At 39.4% G+C, this 21,574-nt stretch overlaps 1 protein-coding gene and 1 long non-coding RNA gene across 3 annotated transcripts in view; both read right to left on the bottom strand.

Annotated features, from left to right (window-relative positions):
• The window catches only part of cntn3a.1 (contactin 3a, tandem duplicate 1), an 87,214-nt gene that overhangs the window by 55,778 nt on the left and 9,862 nt on the right, over window positions 1-21,574 (bottom strand). For both annotated transcript variants that reach the window (XM_085442773.1, XM_085442774.1), the window contains exons 2-4: window positions 21,003-21,146; window positions 4,269-4,401; window positions 1,074-1,249 (exon numbers count right to left, since the gene is read on the bottom strand). In XM_085442773.1, coding sequence (XP_085298899.1) covers window positions 1,074-1,249; window positions 4,269-4,401; window positions 21,003-21,057 — 364 coding nt within the window. In that variant the 5' untranslated portion in view covers window positions 21,058-21,146. The remainder of the gene's footprint in view (window positions 1-1,073; window positions 1,250-4,268; window positions 4,402-21,002; window positions 21,147-21,574) is intronic.
• On the bottom strand, window positions 16,621-17,713 carry LOC146684135 (uncharacterized). The gene is made up of 2 exons (XR_014917146.1): window positions 17,138-17,713; window positions 16,621-17,057 (listed from the first exon to the last, which is right to left on the bottom strand). It is a non-coding gene; the product is annotated as an uncharacterized LOC146684135 (long non-coding RNA).

The following is a 21,574-nucleotide window of genomic DNA, read 5'->3' as shown; positions in this document are numbered from 1 at the left end:
TATGCTGAAGATTTAATGCTGCTTTGCGACAAAGAATTGCCAAATAGTTGCAAGATGAATATCTCTGGTGCTCTCCCGCCAAGGATCATCACTGTGTCTACTGTGGCAGAGAAACAGACATCAGAATCCAATCTAGCCGCACCATCTGTTCCCAGATATCAGGTTTGTCATTTGATATGGGCTGCCCATCAAGAGTGGAGGACTCAAGTTCACCTTGCCACGAGAGATGCCTTAGACTGTGGTCTTATAAAATGTGATGGATAAAAGCCGTAAAGAATCAGCTATAAGGGATCTGTCAAAGCCCACAACGCGACTGCAGTCTTCATCACAGCAGTGTGAGAAGTTTAGAAACACCTAGCAGAGTAAACACTAGCACTGGAGCTTTAATCAGGGTCAAAGGATTCAATCATGAAAGGACATAAAAAAAATGGCCCATTCATTTGGGTTTTCAATTAATAATTTCAACATTATGAGCCTGCTGTCTCTTGTTGCTGGCTGTTTTTGTTAAAAAAGCTCAGGTCTGCCAACAAACAATTTCCAGAGAACTCTACTGGGGCATTATACTTTTCAGTGAACCGCAGGGTCTGATGTTCAATGAAGCTTTTACTTTTCTAAGGCAGAATAGACTGAACTAAACTCAAATGAAGTGAAGTCAAATCTGAGTGACCTTAACACAACAGAAGAGAAACAATAAAAGACTAAAGAATATAAACTGTTGACAAATGCTGAATTAAAGGCTTTGTTGGACGTAACCATGCCAAAGTTGCACCCGGTATCCTGCAGCTTTCTTATAAAAGTACTCTACCAAGGAGTGCACTTCTACTCACAGTATATATGCCATACTCACAAGGGTGTTATAGGATCAACAAGCAGGACCGGCTAAATTACCTTTTTCAATCTACGTTCTCTTATTAACTGTGAAAATAGCACCTACATTACTCACAGCAAATCCTGATTGCCAGATTCAGCTGCAATGTTTGGGCAGAATCCAAATTGTAGTCTTCAGATCCAACCTCCACTGAGTGAAACGACTGGCAAATCCGGACACGAAAAAAAACTGCGAATATACTTACATGCAACATGAAGGCTGGCCTCTCTGCTCACGATGGTGCCGAAAGAGTTCGATGCCATGCACTGGTAGATGCCGACGTCCTCCTGTTTATTAAGATGTGCGATGTGTAAGTTTCCTCCCATGAGAGAGTAACGAGACCCCGGTCTGGGCGTGATGAAAGAGTCGTTTAGCTTCCACCTGTGAATGCAAGCGCACGACGCATCACAAAACCCTTTGTAAAATAATTTGATCTGCATAATAATGTCATGCACATAAGAAGAGTGTCTGGTGATAAGATTATGATAAAGTCACAGACTGTTAGGGATTCAGAAACAAAGCCATATGCATCCATTTAATTCATACTGGATTAAATAAATATTAAAAGAAATGACAGTGACTGATGTTTGCTGCAGGAAACCTGAATAAATATACTTAAATGAGAAGCAATCATCAACAGTTATTTCAAACAGCTGTTTATTTCTATGTCTTTCAGTTCAAATGCTTCATGATCATTTTTTTTCTATTCCATTTATTCCACAAGGAACATGATCGACTTTCAATATTTAAAATCTTTGGGCGACTTAAGTTGATTTGCATAATTAAGGTTTATGTACTAAGAAACCTGTCGAGTTCATGATGCATCACATGACCATTACCTCCTCAATGATTGCAAAGACTTCAAGGTTAAGTTTCCATTAAGAGTATCCCCTAAATGTTCTACAATCGATGTTTTGCAAAAAAAAAAAAACAGACCCAAAGGATAAAATTGTTCCACTCTGTTTCATAGCTACTTTTACATTTAGATAAATGTGGTCAGTTTAAGAGTTGATGATGATGGTTTTTGCCTTATAGTCAGCCAATGCTAGTGTACACAGGGCACTTAGAGTCAGGAGAATAACTGAGAAAAATAGGTATTAAAAAATTCTAATAATGCAGAATTGCAGATTTGATTAGATGATCACAGCTCGCAGAAAGAAGGAAGTTTGAGGTTTCTATTTTAGACTTTCTTGCTACGGACAGTGTTAAGGATTAAGGCAAACGGAGAGAGGGACACCACTGAAGGAGCGAGGGAACGGGGCCATATGCAGCAGTGCGGCGTTCACCAGCAGATATGTTGGCTGGACTGATTAAACGATTTGTTTTGCAGCTAGAACAGAAGTCCAGATGACACAAATTTAGGGGCCACGTGACATCGTGATAGCTTGGTAGTTATAGACAAGTTAATTGGTCCTTGATACCTTGAAACAAACTTTCAACATGTGGCATCTTGAACCTCACGCTAAATCAAAACCACCGCTAGCTGGCACACGACAATAACAGGCCGTAACAATGCCCCCGATATGTCTGTCTAAATATCAGCCCCATCATCAAAAGAGATATCACAGCAGCTGTCATCAATCTGGAAATCAGTTACTGATGTGGTGTACCAACTGCCACAGTTGGTGGCACCTGCTATAATTAAAGAACTAATTAAAACAAAATTTGATTTTATGTGAATCCAGGCGTGCCCTCAGAACTTAAACTAAGAAGGGCAGAACAATTTGCAGATCTGAACTCGTAAACGAGTTTTCGTTTAAAAACTAAAATGACCAATTGCTTATTAAGTATTCCAGCCGATCCAAGTGATAACATCTTGTACATTCATTTCAATTTGTATCCATTAGGCATAACACCAAGGATTTTCAAGCTACATTAACGCCCGCATATGCTTATGTATGAGGGATCATTTTGAGCTATTACACATTAAATGCTTGGTTTTTGCGATTTGTATTTAATTACCCTGCCAGAAAACAGCTATGTAGCCCCATTTGATAGATTATAAATTAATAGCTTATGCACTTGATGCACTTTAAAGTAAATCATTGCTTCTCATTTATTTTAATTTGTCAACATTTTAGAACTGTGCATTAATTTTTTTTTTAGCACTGGGACTCCTCAGCTACACAGGGTATGTGTACTGAACAAAGACAACCTGCAGCAACTGTTTACTGCACCTCAATCCGTCAAGTGATTTGCATCATGTTTATCATTGTGATAACCTCAGATCAGATGCCCCGTGGCAGTGTCTGTGCATCTTTACCAGTGGGACTGTAAAGAAAGCCTACAGCAGAAAGACAGTTTCTGTCATATTATTCCTATTGTGTGAAAGAAACTCCATTAATGTGTCGCTCTATCACCCAGTCTCAACAATGACATCAGAGAGGTGGTGCTTGACTCTCTTGATCTTTTCACCGGTCAGGGATAGCAACGACAGGAAGCTCTTTCACTGAACTGTATAGATCAATGTCAAGCTGTCAATGGTAAATGGACTGATTCTTATATAGTGCTTTCCTATTCTCCTGAAGCTCCCAAAGCGCTTTACACAACATGCCTTATTCACTCAATCATACAAGCACTTTTTCTATGCTCAAGTGTTTTTTTGTCTAACATTCACACACATTCACACACCAGTGGATGCATTGGAGAGCAAGTTGGAATCAGTATCTCAAGGATATTTGGCATGCAGACTACAACCACAAACCTTCTGCAGATTGTAGCTTCTACCTTCAGTCTACCTCCTGAGCTACAGCCACCCCAGAGCAAATATACAAAACACCTGCAACTAAGGGCAGTTAATTAATAATTAATAATTTACAAAGAATGAGCAATGACATCAAATCAGTTTTATTAAGGCGATAAATCCTTTTACCATAGATTAATATAAGCCTTATTATTAATGTTATGTTGCTTTTGAAGTGAACTATTTGAATGACAAAATAGAGCAGCCAACACTCGTGTGCTTGGTTAACAAGCTGCATTTATAAACTGTATGGCTGTGATGCAAGGACCTCTTAATTAGGGCTAAGTAACAGATTAATAGAATTTCACTTACCCAAAGTGGAACATAGAAATGGTTTTTCTATTAGATTCTATTAAAAAGGCTCCAACAGGCACAAACAGCACAAAAATACAAGCGGTCCAACTCAGTTACTGGAATTTACTGGAATTAGGGGAGATGAAGCTTAGGAAACTGTAATAAGCCTGTACTGGCTGTGACTGAGAGAGACACAAATGTGTTATTGCAGGAGGCAAGCATCTACAAATCACAGTGGTCACAGTTTATAAAAATAAAAAAAATATCCATACTGTACAGTTTTTAAGAAAATTTCTGGCTACCTTTTCCGTCTCTGGAATATTACTTGGGAAGCATGCATAAAGCCATGTCTGCAGCTGTTACCTGTAGAAAGGAGGTGGGTGTCCCTGGGCCTCACAGCTAAACACCACCTCCCTGCGACTTTCGCCAGAACGAATGGGAAACACCACACTGCCAGGTTGTTTGGTAAACATGGGCCTCAGCAGGACTCCGCTTCCTGGGTGAAGAACCAACAAAACTAGATCAGCTTTGATGTCCTGCTAAACTGAAAACCACTTTGCACAGGGTTTTTTTTTTTCTGCAAGCAAGTGGATATTGAAGTCCTAGCGAGGGAGCGAGGGAGGAAAATTCTACGCAGGAGAAGCATAAACAGTACGCATTTCATGCATGGATCTTTCGATCATGTGAGTAGAACTTGCTTGATCCCTGCAGTACTGCATAATCAGCTGGTAACCTTCATAAAACTTTAATGCAAACATCTGAAGGTACAGACTTGTCAAAAACAAACCACACTGCCACCACACTTAAATTTAATTTAAACCCTTCAAACCTATTGCAGCCTTCCCAGGGGATGTCAGCCAATAAAAGATCTGAAGTAAAATGCCATAACAAACACTTAATTTGAATCTTTCTCTCTCATTTGACATGTCAAATTGTACCCTCGTAACTTAAAGTAAAAGACTCTCTGATTTCCAAAGTTGAGAGGGAGGAAATATTTGAGGGTGTGAGTGTGCTTTTACACATCACCTTGAATTACACTTTAAAGTATTTGTGCACTAATGCACTGTGTTGATGGTGGAGAACTGTTACAATACTCATTCCTTATGTGTTGCTTTATATGGACGAAACACCCAATACATATATATTAATTACAACAGTGTATTTAAATTCCTGGAGTGATAATAGAGAACCTTGATTAAAAAAAAATTTAATACAAGAACAAAAAACATAGACAACAAGGACAGGAGCATGTGTGACATTCGTTTCCTGGTTAATTACTAAGGTACAACAGAGATTACATGTTATTCATCAAAAGCATAAGAGTGATTCCTGTGGTAGTCAGTGCTTCATTACAATAAACATTTCTTTTTAAGGTGGAAGGGGAATTCATTTGTGTTTACCACAAAGCATTTGCATTTCAGTAATGGCACAGAAGTTGGAATATTTCATCATTAGGGCAACTAATCTGTATGAGAGACAGGTATCATCCTCGCGTCTCTGGAGTCCTGGGAGTACTCAAGATTCAAAATAACTCTCTGAAAGGGTGGAGATGTTTGACAAGGGACCTCATTGTTCCTTTCTGCAAGCATAACCCTTCAAGAAAGTTACACAGAACAAAAGGCTGTCTAATTATAATCTTTGTTACATGTAGCATGTCCCTCAAAGCAGAAAGGAGAGATGAATGATTACTAGAAGATCCTTATTGTGCAGCCTTTATTAAAATAAAATTGCACGGGAACTTGAAAGGAAGACAAACATGAGATGAATCATTTGGCTTATTAAAGTGACTATAAAGGATAAGAAAGTTTAGCAGTTTACATTTAAGAGTAAAATCCCACATTTTTAATATCTGTAATATTCTGAATATTTATAATTGTGCTATTTGTGTATAGTACAGCTATTTCTTATATTTTGTAACTTTGTAATATATTTTATTATTTAATTTACTTCAGTCTGTTACTGTTTGTATTGTCTTGTAACAATCGTAACCACATAATTTCCTTAAGGATTAATAAAGTATTATGATTCTGATTTCAATAAGATAAACATTTATCTTCAACATATGTCTTAAGCCACCTCACATTTCTTTGAATTTGCAAGGAAAATGGGAAATGGATGAAGTAATTTACTAAAGCATGTGCAAACATCCTTGGAGCTTGAAAGCCAACTGCATTTTTAAATATAGCATGAAATCTCTTAAGCAAACTTTCTTGTAACTTGCATAAACAGTCTTCAGGAATATCTTTTCAGATTTCTTCTTCTTTGGATGCTTTTTGTTCTCTTCTCAGTCACGATGATCCTATACTGTTTCAATAATGTTCAGGTCTAGGCTCTGGGGAGGCCAGCCCAGTGTTCTTCTTTGTGTTTTTCTATCCAAGTCCGCTTTTACTCCACTGTTAGTGTGTTGACACTTTTTTCCTAATCCCATCAATTATGACAAGATCCTCAACAACACTGGCTGAAATGCAGCCCCATATCATAACAGAGCCTCCACCATGTGTCACAGATGGCTGCAGGCACTCACTGTCATACCTCTCTCCTCACCTCCCTACATGTTGACAACGATTTGAATCAAATTTTTCAAATTTGATTCATAATTTAATCAAACCTGTTGCGACTGATTTTCAGTTTAGTTCCCATGTAACATCTCACCTGTTTCTCCTGGTTTCGCTTCCTTAAGAATCGCCTCTCAACTGTCACCTTTCCACTGAGACCATTTCTGTTAAGGCTTCAGTGAACAGTAGATGGATCAACCGATGGGGCGGAATTTATTGTCCTATTTCTTAAGGACATGATTTCCAAATACTGTTCATCTGCTGTAGATGTTTGGGGTTTTTGGGTTGTTGTTTTTTTAAGTATGCCACTTCTTTTTCTGTCCTCCACTTATCCAGTTTCCTCATTTTTTTTAAAGTACACTTTGCACACCATGGCGAGATATGACAAAATTTCGACCAATAGCTCTTTGAAAATCACCTTGTTCGTGTAAAAAAATATTTTATGTCTGTCAAACTGTGTTATCTTTAGCATTTTTTATACATTCAACTGTTTTTGTGACAGGCTGCTAGTATTAAAGTTGCTAAAGATACCATTTAAAAAATATTCTTTGCTCAGTTGTCTGTTATGTGTGGACATAGCATTGGTTCATAAATTGAGTTGGATGCCTTTTTCTCTTTGATTGATTCAGAGGTCAGTGTTAAGTGATTTAATAAACAAACAAAATTATTCTTCTGAATCATTTCAGGTACAAGGACTGGACTGAAAATGAGTGAAAAAGCAACAAAGGAAAACTCTGAAAGACCTTCACAAAGGCCAGAGAACTTGTTTAACACCAGTTTAAAAATTGAAAGAAGGTCTGGCTCTTTGGGACTACAATACAAAGAATTGGAGGGTGCCTCCAGACTTTTGCACAGTACTGTATGTTTGGTTATGGTGCTAAACTTACCTGATCGTTGCCAGCACCATGGCAACTGTTATTAAAAGGGTGAATAAGAATAATGAGAAGGGATTGAGTTCCTGGGGCTGTGCCTAGGGGGCTCAGTTCAAACTGATGCAAACTCCCTGAAACTCTTTCGTTGCCTTAACGGGAATGAAAGCAAGATGCGGTAGGGAATGCAGAATGACTGTCAAGCTTGCTTTCTGGTAATCGAACATTAAGGTTCTACACGCTACACCAGTCTGAAATCCACAGGCCCAAGAAATCAGTGAGAAATTTATTTTCTTCCCAGGAAGGCGTTATTTTGGAGGTATACTTGCTGGCCTAAAAAGAGAACAGATACATATTGCAAAGACATCTGGACAACAGAAAGTTTTCAATTTAAAATCAGTACTGACACTCTGGTTGACAGACTGTTACGCCTTGTAAGACATAAAAAAAAAGTCAAAGTCATGCTAAAACCAGGCTGTCAAAATCTGATAGCAGGTCCAACACCAAGACCCATAAAATACAGAAAGTAAAAAGATAAAAGTTCTCTATCAGAGAAGCGCAGTGATCCAGAATCCTAACAGGAAGTTGGCTGGGGAATGCCGCAGGATAAAGCTGGAGGTCATTATGAAATAAGCCGGCTTTGCTCATATCTGTCACCTGCTGCCAGATGGTGATACGCGCGTGTTTTCTAAGACTCCTCAGACAACACAAGACTCAGCATCGGAGCAAAAGTGGAAGGCAGAGAGAGCTGTTTCAGAGGCTGAAATAAAAACTAATCTCAAATTCAATACTAGCTGACAGCAAATGAATTCCTCCAGCTTACCTCAGCATGAATAAATAGGCATATGGGGAGTCAGCTGTGGGGGAGGTATCGGCCGTTTGTGAGGCCCCAAATCCATTAGTTTCAGCTCAGGGTTTTATGCATCAAATAAAAAAAAAAAATGAAAAAAAGCCAATCTTGCTTTTTAAGGCATCTTCCCTGCTGTCCAGGCCGATAAGGTACATCTTTAAGGTCTGTCATTTAGGAACAGCAAATGCTACTCAGTTTGGTTCAGGTTATTTCAAGCACAGTATGAGTTTGATCAAATCTTATTCAAAGGCTTGAAAAATGTGGTAGTCGTTTTTTTAATTCATGAAAAACCGAAATATTGAACTATAAAGAATAAAACAATTAGAAACTTCACTAGAAAAGAGAGGGAAAATTAACACAGTCTTGTGATTCAAGTGCTACAAACTTACAGAGAAATACTGCAAATACATAAAAAGAAAAACAGGAGTTAACAGAGCTAATAAAAAAATGTGCCAGCCAATACTGCTGTGACTATCAGCTGGGGTGTGCTGTGCTGTGCTGCATTTTCACTTACACTGTCTTTGTAAGAGAAATGTGACATGAATGTTCCAACCATGTCACCACATCTTCTAGCAAATCAAAGCTACTGCATCTCAAATGCAATATCACCAATTGCACCAAGTGTTTCCAGAGCTGTGTACACTGGGGAAACAGAATTGATTAGGTCCAAGCCCATATACGGGAGTAACAAATTAAAGTTATTTCTTTGTTGTTCTCTGTTGTATATTGAATGTCTACATAAAGACAGGTATATATTGTTTTGAGAAGGATATTTTCATCTAGTTTAATCAAGTTTCCTCCTGTACATGAGTAAGAAGGTCATTTGTCAACCATCAGATGTCAAGATATAGTAATAGGGATATTTATTATAAATGTGTAGAATGTTTTTAACCACAGCCACGAATGCCTGACCATTTTTGGTTTTAATTTTCGTCAATGTAGTATAGATTTCTTTCTTTCTCTACAGACTAAAAACCTAATATACAGTGATAACCCATATGGAAAAGATATATATAAATCTTATAAAGTTTGTATCTGTCTTGTGTGAAAACAGGTATAAGATCCCTTGAAGAATTATATAATGAAACTTGTATGTTTTGGAAACTTACTAAAACAATATATGAAAGTAATGACAAAGTGGCCACTTTCATGAGTAAATCATATACGTTTTTACTATTTCTTTTCTATATAGGAATATAGTGTGAAATCTGTGTAAAATATTGTATTTGTCTTGTTTATGATTGCATACGCTCTAATTAAACTACGCTAAATGAGTCAGTTATGACAAAGAAATCCCTGAAAATAAATGACTGGGGAAAACAATCATTTTCATTCATTCTTTCAAATAAAAACTAATTTGATGATAATTTAAGAAAATAAGTACAATTGCATCTTTGCTGCTACACAAGGTAACAAACATAAGCTGTTTACATTCATGCACAGGAATGCTGACATGCTGTGACGCAAAAAGTAAAGTCAATGTCTGCTCACAGCAGTTCTCCAAGCTACTGTTTTTCTTCCATCGCAGATATATATTACTGGTAATGTATTTATAAGATGCATGTAAAAAGAGGGAGGGTTGATGTGATCCAGTTATCAGGGAGTCATACAGCTTAGCCTCACTAAAGTTTTATTCCAGGGTGATGCAAAGGAGGCTTCAACTGACTGTCAAGCTGTGGGCTCAGGAGAAGCAGCAGCCATGGAACAGTGGGCTCTTTTACACTGTGGGAAGTTTTGTGAGGAGTGCTACAACTATATCCACCCTGGGAAACTTGTGAGTGGCATGAGGTATTGCTGACACTGATATGACCCCACTCTAGGGCTGTGCGATATGACCAAAATCTCATATCCCGATATAACAATTCTATCGCCCTGATAACGATATAAATCACAAAAATTTAACATTTTCTGTAAATTCTGTGAATCTCGGGCAGCTCGACTTGCGTGAAGTGTTTCCAGCTGGGCGTCATGTAGCTGGAGTCGAGTGTTTTAACCGATGCATGAAACTATACATTTTTAGACATAAGTTGTAAAGACGTGCTGCGGGGAAAAGCCTGTTCTAACGTTTGAGTCTAAGGTTTATTTTTTAGCACCTGGCGGCTCTTTTTTTACTTCTCATCTGTAAATAATCTGCTCTTTCATGTGATTCAGTTTATTTTGAAAAAGTCTCAACAGGATCTTGAGCTTTATTGTGAAAGGTTTATGTGGAACATAAACAAGCGGACACGCGATGGTGTTACCGTCGTTGTTGCTAATGACAACGCATAAGTAGTGTGGTTATATAAAATATAAGAGAATAAGAGAAAGAGAGAACTTTAGGAAATTAATATAGCCACTACAGTGACCATCAAAAAGATGAAAAAATATTGCTGTAAACAGTTTATTTTGCGACACCACGAAACAGACGATAGCATAAATGAAACGATAGATGTTTTTATATCGTCATCCGATATATATTGTTATATCGAACAGCCCTACCCCACTCCTTGTGTAACCAAAGTGGTACAAAGTCAGGTACATTTCCAATGGATGATAGATTGTCAGGTTTTTAACTTCTCTCTCTTCATGATGGTGACTAAGGATATGCTCTGACTTCAAGTATTCAACAGGCTCCTGGGCCAAGGATCGCTTTTATGTTCCTGACCTAAGATCGTGACCTTTGGGTTCAAATTGATTTTATTCCATAATGTTGCGGGTACCAGCTTTCCAAAGGGAGTTTACAGTAAAGACGCTGCTTTTTTTTCCAGGTAGTATAGGAAGCTGATTAGGATAGGGTACTTTCCATTGGAGGCTTGCTGAGCACATCCAGCTGGGAGAAGACCCCAGAGTATGACCCACAGAACATTTAGGGTTCCCGAAACAAAGCTAGAAACAGGTGTTTGGGGGATTCTTTGAATACCCTGTTAAGTCTCTTGCTGCTGTGACTTGAAAATGAATGGATGGATAGATTCTCAAAATTGTTATTTATTATTCTTGATGGGAGGAATATTCACAGGGAGGAACAGTCCACATCTTTACATATCTGTATAGAAAACTTCAAAGACACTCTGAGATCTTGCTTGAGGATTCCTAAAGGCTTTGCCATGTACCGATGAATCAGTGAGTGAGTCAATATTTGAAACTCCACTCACGTCTTAGATTCATACATGAGGGTACAAAGGAAAGTGAAAGATGTTCCATTACTTTGTATTAGACTGCTAGCTAAAAGTTTCATTTTCACTTGCGTCACTAAGCCATTTGGAGTCAGTAAAATGTGTATTTTAAAACATGTTTTCAATTTAGAGTAATAGCTGGCTGTAACGAAAAACAAAATTCAGGTTTATCTTAAAAAATCTTAAAGAACCCAATCTACACTAAAAAGTTTTGTTGGGAATACAAATCCATATTTCAGTCAAACATTTTCATTATGTGAGCTTTTGTTGACTGCCACTATCCTATTGGCAAATAAAATGGCAATTGCAAACACACTGGCTGTTGTTTAATTTTTGTATCAGATCAGTTTTGCACTTGTCATTTGTTGCTAAATGCAGTAAAGAGCAGTATTTACAGCACTTGGAGCAATCAGTATTGTTATCTTAATTTTACCAGTCGTCCTCTGCTTGTTGTGTCAAGAGAAGGGGCTTTGCACACTTGTCAAAGTGCACAGCGAAACAAAGAGCTTAGGAAAAATCCCAGCAAAGACTCCCAACAAAGTATGCTCAAATGAAACAAATGCATATAAACGAGGTAAGCAACATTAATGTGTGTGTGTGTGTGTGTGTGTGTGTGTGTGTGTGTGTGTGTGTGTGTGTGTGTGTGTGTGTGTGTGTGTGTGTGTGTGTTTCTTATTTTCCCTTTTGTTTTTTCTTAATAAAAGTTTTTTTTTCCCTTCTACTTAGCTTAGCTATGCAGCAAGCAGAGCAAATGAATCCCCCGTTACACAATTAGGGGAGCGCAGTTTTGCTAAAAATCATAAATATGTTTATAATGATATGCTTTGAAAAGTAAACATATCAATATACAGTCTGCAAAATCCTGATTATATTTAAGCAACCTGTGTCGGGCATTAGTTTACTATTCTCAACTATGAAAAACAAGTAATAAAACTGATTTTTGGGTGAGCCTTTAAGTTGGTGCACTGAAACCTGTTTGGTGTTTGTATACCACATCATGCTTTGGCTGTCAAACAGGGATTATAAACAGCTAAAACTCTGATTTTAGCATGGCTGAAATGCCCAAATGATCTGTGAGCCCAAATTAGCCAACTTTATCAACTAACCTGCTGATCAGAGAGTATTTGTCTGTGGTTACTCTTATATCAGGTAGGACTCCAAGATGCCCCAAGGTAATTATGTGTTCATTCAAACCTGGTCCCTCAATTTGAAACACAATCCCTCATAACTGTTGTTTTCACTGGTTTCTTACAGGTTTCCACAACATATAAACTAAAGAAAATCGTGTGCAAGCCTCAGTGACACCACTGCTTTGCCAAGCTACTGGCTGTGCATTTTGGCTGTGACAATAAAAGTCAAAATATATGACTTCTTAAAAGGTGAAGACACGTAAGGCAGATTCTTCCAATGTTATTTCTCAGTTATTGTGAAGAGAAAAAACAAACAAACATTTGATTGCTGGTTAAACCTTTCAGCTTAATGGGATTATGTGTTTTTGTATCCAGCTTTGCTAAAATTGTTCTCCTTCAATGCCGACTATAGATGTTTCTAGGATTGTACTCCTGCCAATTATTTTTAGGCAGATGCTTGTAAATTTGTAGAACTTTGAATAAAGTGTTCAAATTAATATTTTGCATCAATAGAAGATCATTTTTGGCAAGCTGCTATCCACAGCAAATGACAAAAGACACACGAGTATTTTTTTCCCTAATGACCAGATTGCTGTACACTACCCCTTTGATTCATTTGAATATTTCAGAATTTCGTTTTTAATTAAGCAGAAATTCAATCTTTTCCTTCAAGGCTTTACGTGTAATGACTTACTTCATAATAAAAATGGAATTTCTCAATAAAACATGAGTAATAAATTTTTATGATGCTCCACTGACTGTTTTAAGACAGTATGGCAGAACCACAGAGTCACATAAAAACCTTTGACCCAGTGTTTGAAGTTGCTTGCTGTGTTAAGTAGTGATACAACAATCCAGCTTCATCAGGTGTAATCTTTGGCTTTGGGTATCTGTCAACGCTGAGTATCAATATGATACAAGGGGACAAAGTAAGGCATAAACCATAAAAACGATCATTTTGACTATTAATTACATATTATTTAACATAGTACATGGATAATTTTACATGTGATTTATTTGAACTTCAAATAAAAGCAATTTTAAATTAAAGCTGAAAGCAGAGAGGGCCGTCGCATTGCGGTGGAGTCGAGCCCTGCCCAACATCTCCTATGCCCACTAGGTGACAATGGAGAATACCATTTACCAACATGTCACACTGATGCATGCCATTTGTGGAATCACCAGTTAAACGTTCATCTAGATCGAATGATGATCATAACCTACTGTGCATTTCCACTTCACACTAGCTGGTGTCCTAACTATTGCTGAGAAATGGCATATCAATGTGTTCGGGGCTCGATTCTCATCCTGCCTGTGAAGTTTGGGAGACATTGGACAATGTGCCTTTGAGTTACAGCAGTTTAGTAGTTCATGGCGGCCATGACCACACCATTTTACAAAACCCCAAAAGCTTCACAATTTAACATGACCAAGGTCTTCAGGTTCCGCACAATATCATGTTGATCTGATGAAATCTCTAGGGGGACTTCTTCGTGAAAGATTGAGGCCTTAAAATGGCGAAAAATGTCGCCAAATTTGCTAATTAAATTTTAAATACATGATTTCCTGTTAAGTTTAGTATGTGGTTCCAATAGACTAATTTTTACGTCTTCATTTCTTACATAAGGCTGCCAAATTTGAAAGCGACCATAAAACATGAAAGCCTTCATCACATTGGAGGTCTGTGCCAAGATTCATGAGTTTTAGAGCTTTCCAAGTCCTTCAAAACCTATGTCCTATTTCATGGTGATTTACATGGCAACCACGGTGCGCCGTTCAATGAAACCTCACGGTTTTCACACTGAAGCATCATAAAGGTTCACTGTTTTTTTTGGTGGAGGGGCTCAATCTAAGTGGAGCAGTAAGTGCTCCCACTAGGTGGCGCTCTAACCACTGCTGGCAATGGTCATATGAATCTGTTCAGGGTGGGACTCATGCCTGTGAAGTTTGGGGGAGATTGGCCAACATTTCTTTCAGTTCTAGCAATTTTGTGCTTCATGGTAAAACATCAAAATTCACCATGCCGCCAGGGCCACGCCTTTCGACGAAGGCTCACAGTTTTGAATGTAACCTAAGACCAACTCATTAAGGCTTTCCTGGACAAATTTGAGGCTGTTGGGATCATCCGCCTTGAAACATTACCCCAAAGTGTAAAACATGACATTTCCTGTTCCCACTAGGTGATGCTGTGAACACTGTAAAATATTGCAGTTGAAATGTCTTCAGGAGCAGAGCCGCAAACCTGAGAAGCTTGGTCCAGATTGGACAATGCATGTGGGAATATGAACAAATTAAAATATCATGGCAAATTATCGAAATTCGCTATGGTGCCACGTGGTGAAAATTGAAAAGCAGTTTAATGTGGCCCAGGTCTGTAGTTTAGTCTGACCGAATATGAAGTTGAAGTTGATCCCTAGGAGGAGTTCACAAAAGTACAATGCCTGGAAATTGCAAAAATTGCCATTTTCAATTCAAAATGTTGGACTTCGTGTTGGGTTTGGATCATGGGGTCTCCATGGACTCTTTCGTCCATCTTGGCATGTTACATACATGCAATAAATTTCGTTCATTCAGCTCAAACTGTGTGTCTGTAGTACTTCAACATAACCTGCATAGGTGGAGTGCTAGAGCCATTCTGAAACGCCCAAGTCCAAAGGGCAAGGCAAACTGAAAGAAAACTAACATTAACCTAAACTGGGAGAAATAAACAAACAACATGAAAAACCTGGGCCCTGTTTCAGGAAGCCGGTTTAGAAAACTCAGAGTGAAAAACGATACGCAGGGTTGAGTAACCCCGAACTGTCCAACTCGGAATATTCGGTTTCAGAAAGGCTGATAACAATTAGTTCAGTCAACGCGGAGTTGCTTTAACCCCAAGTGAAGCGCGCGGACGAGGATACATAAAGCCCTGATAAGCGGAGCACAGATTAAGCGAGTCACCATGGAGACGGAGGGAAAGAAGGCGCGGTCAATGTATTTTACAGCGCTTGAGGCCGAAATTCTGATGGCAGCATATGCCGATAACACGCAAATTCCGCGGAAAAAAGTAACACAGCCACAGCTGCGAAAGACAGGGAGCATGCATGGCAAAACATAGCCGACAGAGTCAATGCGTGAGTGTTAATATAAACATTGATCTAGGGATTTCCACCCATTTAACACGTTATTTTATCATATGTTATTTTATTTGTTATTTTATACATTTTATTTTGTGATGTGATGTGAGCGCAGGTGCAACCCAACAGGCCCCAAACGTTCCTGGCAGCAAGTAAAAATGAAATATAAAAATATAGTCCAAACAGGTAAGGTGTAATTGTATTATGAGCCATAGTGCTTGGTCTGTTTGTCCGATGTAAATCAATTGCAGTTAGAGGCTACATTAATTTCCTTTCTGTAAGCACTTATTGAAATTATCTGAGCACATTACAAGTACATATTTGCTTACTCTGTATGCTCAAATGTGACCCCGTTATGGCCACTAGAAAAAAAGCAGAGGCCCGAAAAACAGGTGGGGGTCCTCCACCACCACCACTCACAGAGGCTGAGCAGTTGGCCCTCAGCCAAAACAGTGGGCGCCCTGTGGCCGAAGGCATCTCTGTGGGGACATCCTCTGAGTCAATAACCCCGCAAGACACAAGTGCCTACATAGGGGGTAAATCCAAAATAATACATGATGTGCATACATCCTTTCTTCACAGTCACCTTCGCAGTGCTACTCATTCATTTGATAAACTCTTCACCATAATGGATTATTTTGTAGTGAAGTTATTTTCCTACTGATTTTGCCTTCCCTCAGTCTTGGTTGTCTTTGAGAGCATAATGACAATGAAGTGTAAGCTGATTGGTATGTTTGTTAATTGCCATTTGGTCCCTTGTAAGTTATAAGTGACCTGTATAAACCTCATATTCTATCAGTTGATGGTGGTGGTGTACTGCATCTGGTGCAGCCTCCTGTTGAGCCAGACCAACATGCAGTTGTGAGTAATACTCCACAGATTATATGAGTGTACAGTAGAACAGCAATGTTGTTTATTTCTTTACTACAGGAAAATAATGAAGAAACATTGACAGCTGTTACAGAGGAGGAAGCAACAGAGACACTTTATGAGGTTTACATCTTTTAATACTTTGTGTACAGGAAATACAGGCGACCAATAAAGCCAGTTGAACAAAAAATCTGTTTATTCTTCTTTCAACATGTTGAGGTGATGGGTCAAAAGAAATGATTGTGACATATGGTGTCTCTGACTGCGCTTCCATCTTGTATGTCCGTGGGAGGGTCAGGATGTTCATGGTTTGGATCACTGCTGATGTTTGGTTCAGAAGGACAGTGTTCTCCTCTAATTGTGGCAATGTTGTGAAGAATCACACATGCCACAATAATGTCACATGCCCTTTCTGGGGTGACCCTGAGTCTTTGCAGGCACTGTAACCGGGCCTTAAGCATTCCGATAGTCATTTCAATTCTGGCTCTTGTCCTGCAATTAGCCAGATTATATCGCTGCTGTGGGCCCGGTTCAGGGTCAGGGTAAGGGGCAAGCAAATAGGGTAAACATGGAAACCCACTATCACCAAGCAAGTAGCCAGTGAACTCTCCTAAGACAGAAGGATACACTTCAGTTCAAATGTCCCTGAAGCAATTGGTCTTTATATATTTTAAAGTATTCTCAACTCACCATGTCCAAATTTTGTGCTCAGTGTACATTCACGGAATATTTGTGAGTCATGGACAGAGCCTGGCTGCTTGGCTTCCACATTTGTGATAATGTTGGCAGCATCACATATGATCTTCACAGTGCAGAGAACACAAATTAGCATCCATTACTATGATGAAATAATCTGTTAGTTTGAAATGCTACAGGGAACTATGTACCTGTACATTAATGCTGTGGAAAGACTTCCTGTTCACATAGTCTCCTTCATTTACTAAAGGAGCAATGACTGGAATGTGAGTGCCATCTATACAGCCAATCACGCCTGGGAACCGTGAAAATAAATGTAAAATTTAAGTAGTAGTCCAAGTATCACCACACCATAAATTAAGTTTTGGTCATCCTGATACCTGCAATTTTGTGGAATCCCTCTTTGATAAATCTTGTGGGTCTGTGACCGGGGAACACCACAAACGAGTACAGGAGACGTTTCAGTGCAACTGTAACATTCCTGACTGCCCGACAGACGGTAGCCTTGGAAACGTGCTCAGCGTCACCAATATTATACAGAAAGCTCCCGTTTGCAAAAAACGAAGTGCAATACAAATAATATGTAATGAACAGAGCATGTCCGCGATGTGTCACATGCGTAATATATGGCCTGAGGATGTTATCCAAATAAATTATAGATTGTGCTGAGAAACGGTAACGTTCACACAGGAAATCATCAGGAAATGATAAAATGTCCAAACGCGCTCTGATCACTCTCTCCCGGCGGAGAGCTCTGCGGAGAATTTGGGCTTCACGATCTACTGGCTCTTCAAGGAAGGGACACGCCATGTCCGACACTTCCTACTGTCAGGTTTCCGACAAAGGGGCGGAGACAGTCAGGGTTAGTTGTAGTAAACCTGCTAGGGGGCAGGTTAGCTTCACGGCGTGTGTCGTCATAGTGACTCACTCAGGCTTCAGCTGAACTCGCTTTGTGAAACCGAAAACCCAGAGTTTTCGTTAACTCAGGGTATACTTACTCAGTTTTTCCACTAAACCGGCTTCCTGAAACAGGGCCCTGGACATGAAACCTAGAAACATGGCGTGAACAACAGATGACCTGACAAAGAATGAGCAGAAACACACAGACTAAATACACACAAGGGTGATTAGGGGAAGTGGAAACACATGGGGAAACAGCAGACACTAGTCTGACATAACCAGACAAAGGAAGCAAAGCTGACTACACTGACATAGGACACAGACCTTCAAAATAAAACAGGAAACATGAGACGCAGACAAGACAATATAAACTTTGACAACAGAAGAGGGAAACAGGGAGAGGGAAACTTAAACACAGGGGTAGAAAACACAAAGAGAAACTAATAAACAAAACTAATAAACAAATGAACTTAGCTAGCCTAAAGAACTTAAACATAACATCCAAATAAACTAAAACTCAAAACGCTGGATCAACAGACCCAGGAACGTGACAGAGCAGATGCAACAAATTACAAAAAAACTGTGGAAAAAACAGGTGGACATGGTGGAGGACATAGTGTACGCTGTATGGGTATTTTTGACCTAAAAGACCATTCCACAGGAGCAACTGACACCCCCACCTCAGATGTCAGACCAGAAGCTGAGGCAACATGCTCGTGCTCCTCATGAAATCTGCACAGTAATCACACAGAGAGCGATGCAGAGCGGACAGCCTACCAATAGCTCAGCGGCACCACACCAAAAGCAGACTGAGTGAAAAAAAGTCCACTCCGTGATCCAGAGACAGAGGCAGCTGCAAATATAACTCATCCTTTAACAGGGTCACCTGTGGAAACCTTTTACAGCATTAACTTCTTTCTCTTAAGGAAAATTGTGCAATGAACATGTAATGAAAACCATCTGATTGATTAATTAAACAAAAATAAATACAATTTGAAAATATATATTATTCACATGTTAGAGCTCAGTGTGAGAGTCATTAGGTTAATGCAGGCCGCTGCCATTCATGATCATGCTAGTTCCTCATTTCCTTACTCCTAATCTCACTGCGCTCACTTGACCAAAGTTTGGCATCAAGTCAAAAACCTGTCAGTACTGCAGGTGTGAAATACCCTCAACTGCTGACCCCGTCCCTATGATATGATAGCTCTGCCTTTAGCAACCACATGCAGTGCTTGTGGTTTTACTTAGCATAGCTTCGTAAACACTGAAATCCTAGAATTCAGTTTAGCCCCATAGACGATGCAAATGTGTTTTCTGAGGATCAGACCAATCCAAATATTGGACTGGTGTATCCCTAGTATGAAGGTTAGCTGCATCTATGTGGGCAAACTGCATCATGATTGCTCTCTTGCTCTCTGTCTTACTCACTCACTCCTGTATATAGTGCACACCCATGCAACCGGACATTGAAACCTTCAGAGAGCAATAGGGGGAGAGGCGGTTAACTTCAGATAAACTCACTATGGGAATAACTTCCCCTTGGCCCTACTGCTCTCCCACACAGCCAATGCTTACTCTTAAAAAGAACACAGAGTCTGGATAAATAACCTACCAAGTACTGTCTCTACCAAGTATTTCAAGTCTGCATGCTGAAAGAATGATCATGTCTTCTGTAGAACACAGAGGCTTTGGAGGTCTGTACTTACATTGCACCATGCTTTTCTATCGTAAGCAGAACAATGTAATGTAACTCCACACTGAATATTAATGCTCAGTTACTCTGTGTTACCAACTGTGAATGTCAGGCTCAGGACTGAAGCAAGGGGCGTGCAACACAATGCTTTTCAGAAAACGATTTGCCCTCTGCTCCTTTGTTAAGCGTTAAATTGCTTTGAATAGCAACGTCTGAATGTGGGTTCTGCAGCTCGTGATTGCAAGAGCAAATTTTGTGACTGCGCAGACTGCAGCCCTAAATTGTCTCCTGTAGGCAGTTTGTCTGACATCAAAACGCTTCCAGGGTTTCCATCGATGTCAAAGACACTGTCTTGTCTGTATATTTAAGAGAATGCCTAAGTAGGCCATAATATGCAGTCCAGAATTGTGGTATAGATTGTAATCCCATAGCAAGTCACAGCTCCCCGAGGAAAGCCTCATTAGACGTCCACTGATGTGTATTGGAATTAGTGATAAGTGGTGCTAATTGCCATGTAGGCAATTTTAGGTGCCGACATGCCGTCGCGCTTTTGAAAAAGAAAAAAACAAAAGACCCGCGTGTGCACGTAAATTCACACAGTGACAGTCACAAACACATGCACGCACACTAATTATTTTAGGTCCCAGCTGTGAGGAGGGGCTGCTGATTTTGAGCAAGGCAACATGAAAGATTACTCATTCCTCAAGATACTGTGCTCATGCAACAAAGCCCTTATTCATCTTGCTCTCAGTTTCAAACTCTGACATTCTGCAGAGAGCTACCATTTGACCCCGAAAAATTTGTAAGGGAGGAAAATTAGGTTTCTCATTAAAAGCAAGATCACAAAGCAAGATTCCAGTACTACGACCGGCGCGATCTCATTTAGGTAACAATTGAGGCGCTATTTAAAATGAATGACTGCACGCTCAACTGATAGAAAGAGGCTGCCTTTCAGAGATGGAAACCTGGCTGATTGTTTTTTGCAACAGGATGCAATGCCTGGGAAAAAACAAAAGAAAAAGAGAAAGAGAGAAATAGTTGCTATGCACAACTGAGAGATTGTCGATTTTCTTGCCTTGAGCTGCCAATGAAAGGAACAGCAACATGAACATTTCCTAACATTTGTAAAATTGTTCAAAGCTTTGGGCACTCTTTTCCTTAAAAAAATCTTTTATTTTTCTCTTTTAATTTTAAGAGCCATCTGTTCTGAATTCAACATAGACCATAGGCATCAAGACAAGAATACACGTTTGGGAGGCTTACCTGCCAGGCGCTCCACCAATGACAGCAGCACTATAAGTTTCCATAGCAACTTCATTTTAATGGTCTCAGGTCAATAAAAGCTCACTTCCAATCACAGGTGTGTAGAATCACAGCTTTGTCCTTTCCAGCACTTTCACTGTTGTTCTGTCAAAAAAAAAAGAAGAAGAAAGAAAGCAAAGGGGAGGAAACCATTAAACATTCAAAATCTCTAATCTCGATTCAAAACAGTTGGATGGATTTCATGAGAACCATTACTGTCCATGTTTGTGACATATAAAACAAGAAGTTAATGTTAACATGTAGAAAACGTATTTTAGGTAACAGGTAATATTTGGCAGGTGCTTTTTGTTTTAGCTGCAGATCTTGTGGTGCACAAAAGGCTTCCACTGTTGCAGAGTTTGCTTAAGTGTGCTCAACGTTTCATAATAGGGATCATGGCTGCGAGAGAAACATAAAGGGATTGCTCACTTGTGCTCAAACTTACTGAGACAAAACAAAAAGCACGCTGGTTGTCAGACACATCCCTAGCACGTAATAAAGTAACGTCCTGGCTCCTGGATTCTGCCTGAACG

This window comes from Copadichromis virginalis, linkage group LG20 (genome assembly GCF_057382275.1).
Source record: "Copadichromis virginalis isolate Kocher_CV1m ecotype Utaka linkage group LG20, C_Virginalis_male_GT1.1, whole genome shotgun sequence".
Taxonomy (NCBI): domain Eukaryota; kingdom Metazoa; phylum Chordata; class Actinopteri; order Cichliformes; family Cichlidae; genus Copadichromis; species Copadichromis virginalis.
This window is presented reverse-complemented; position numbering and strand designations above follow the sequence as displayed.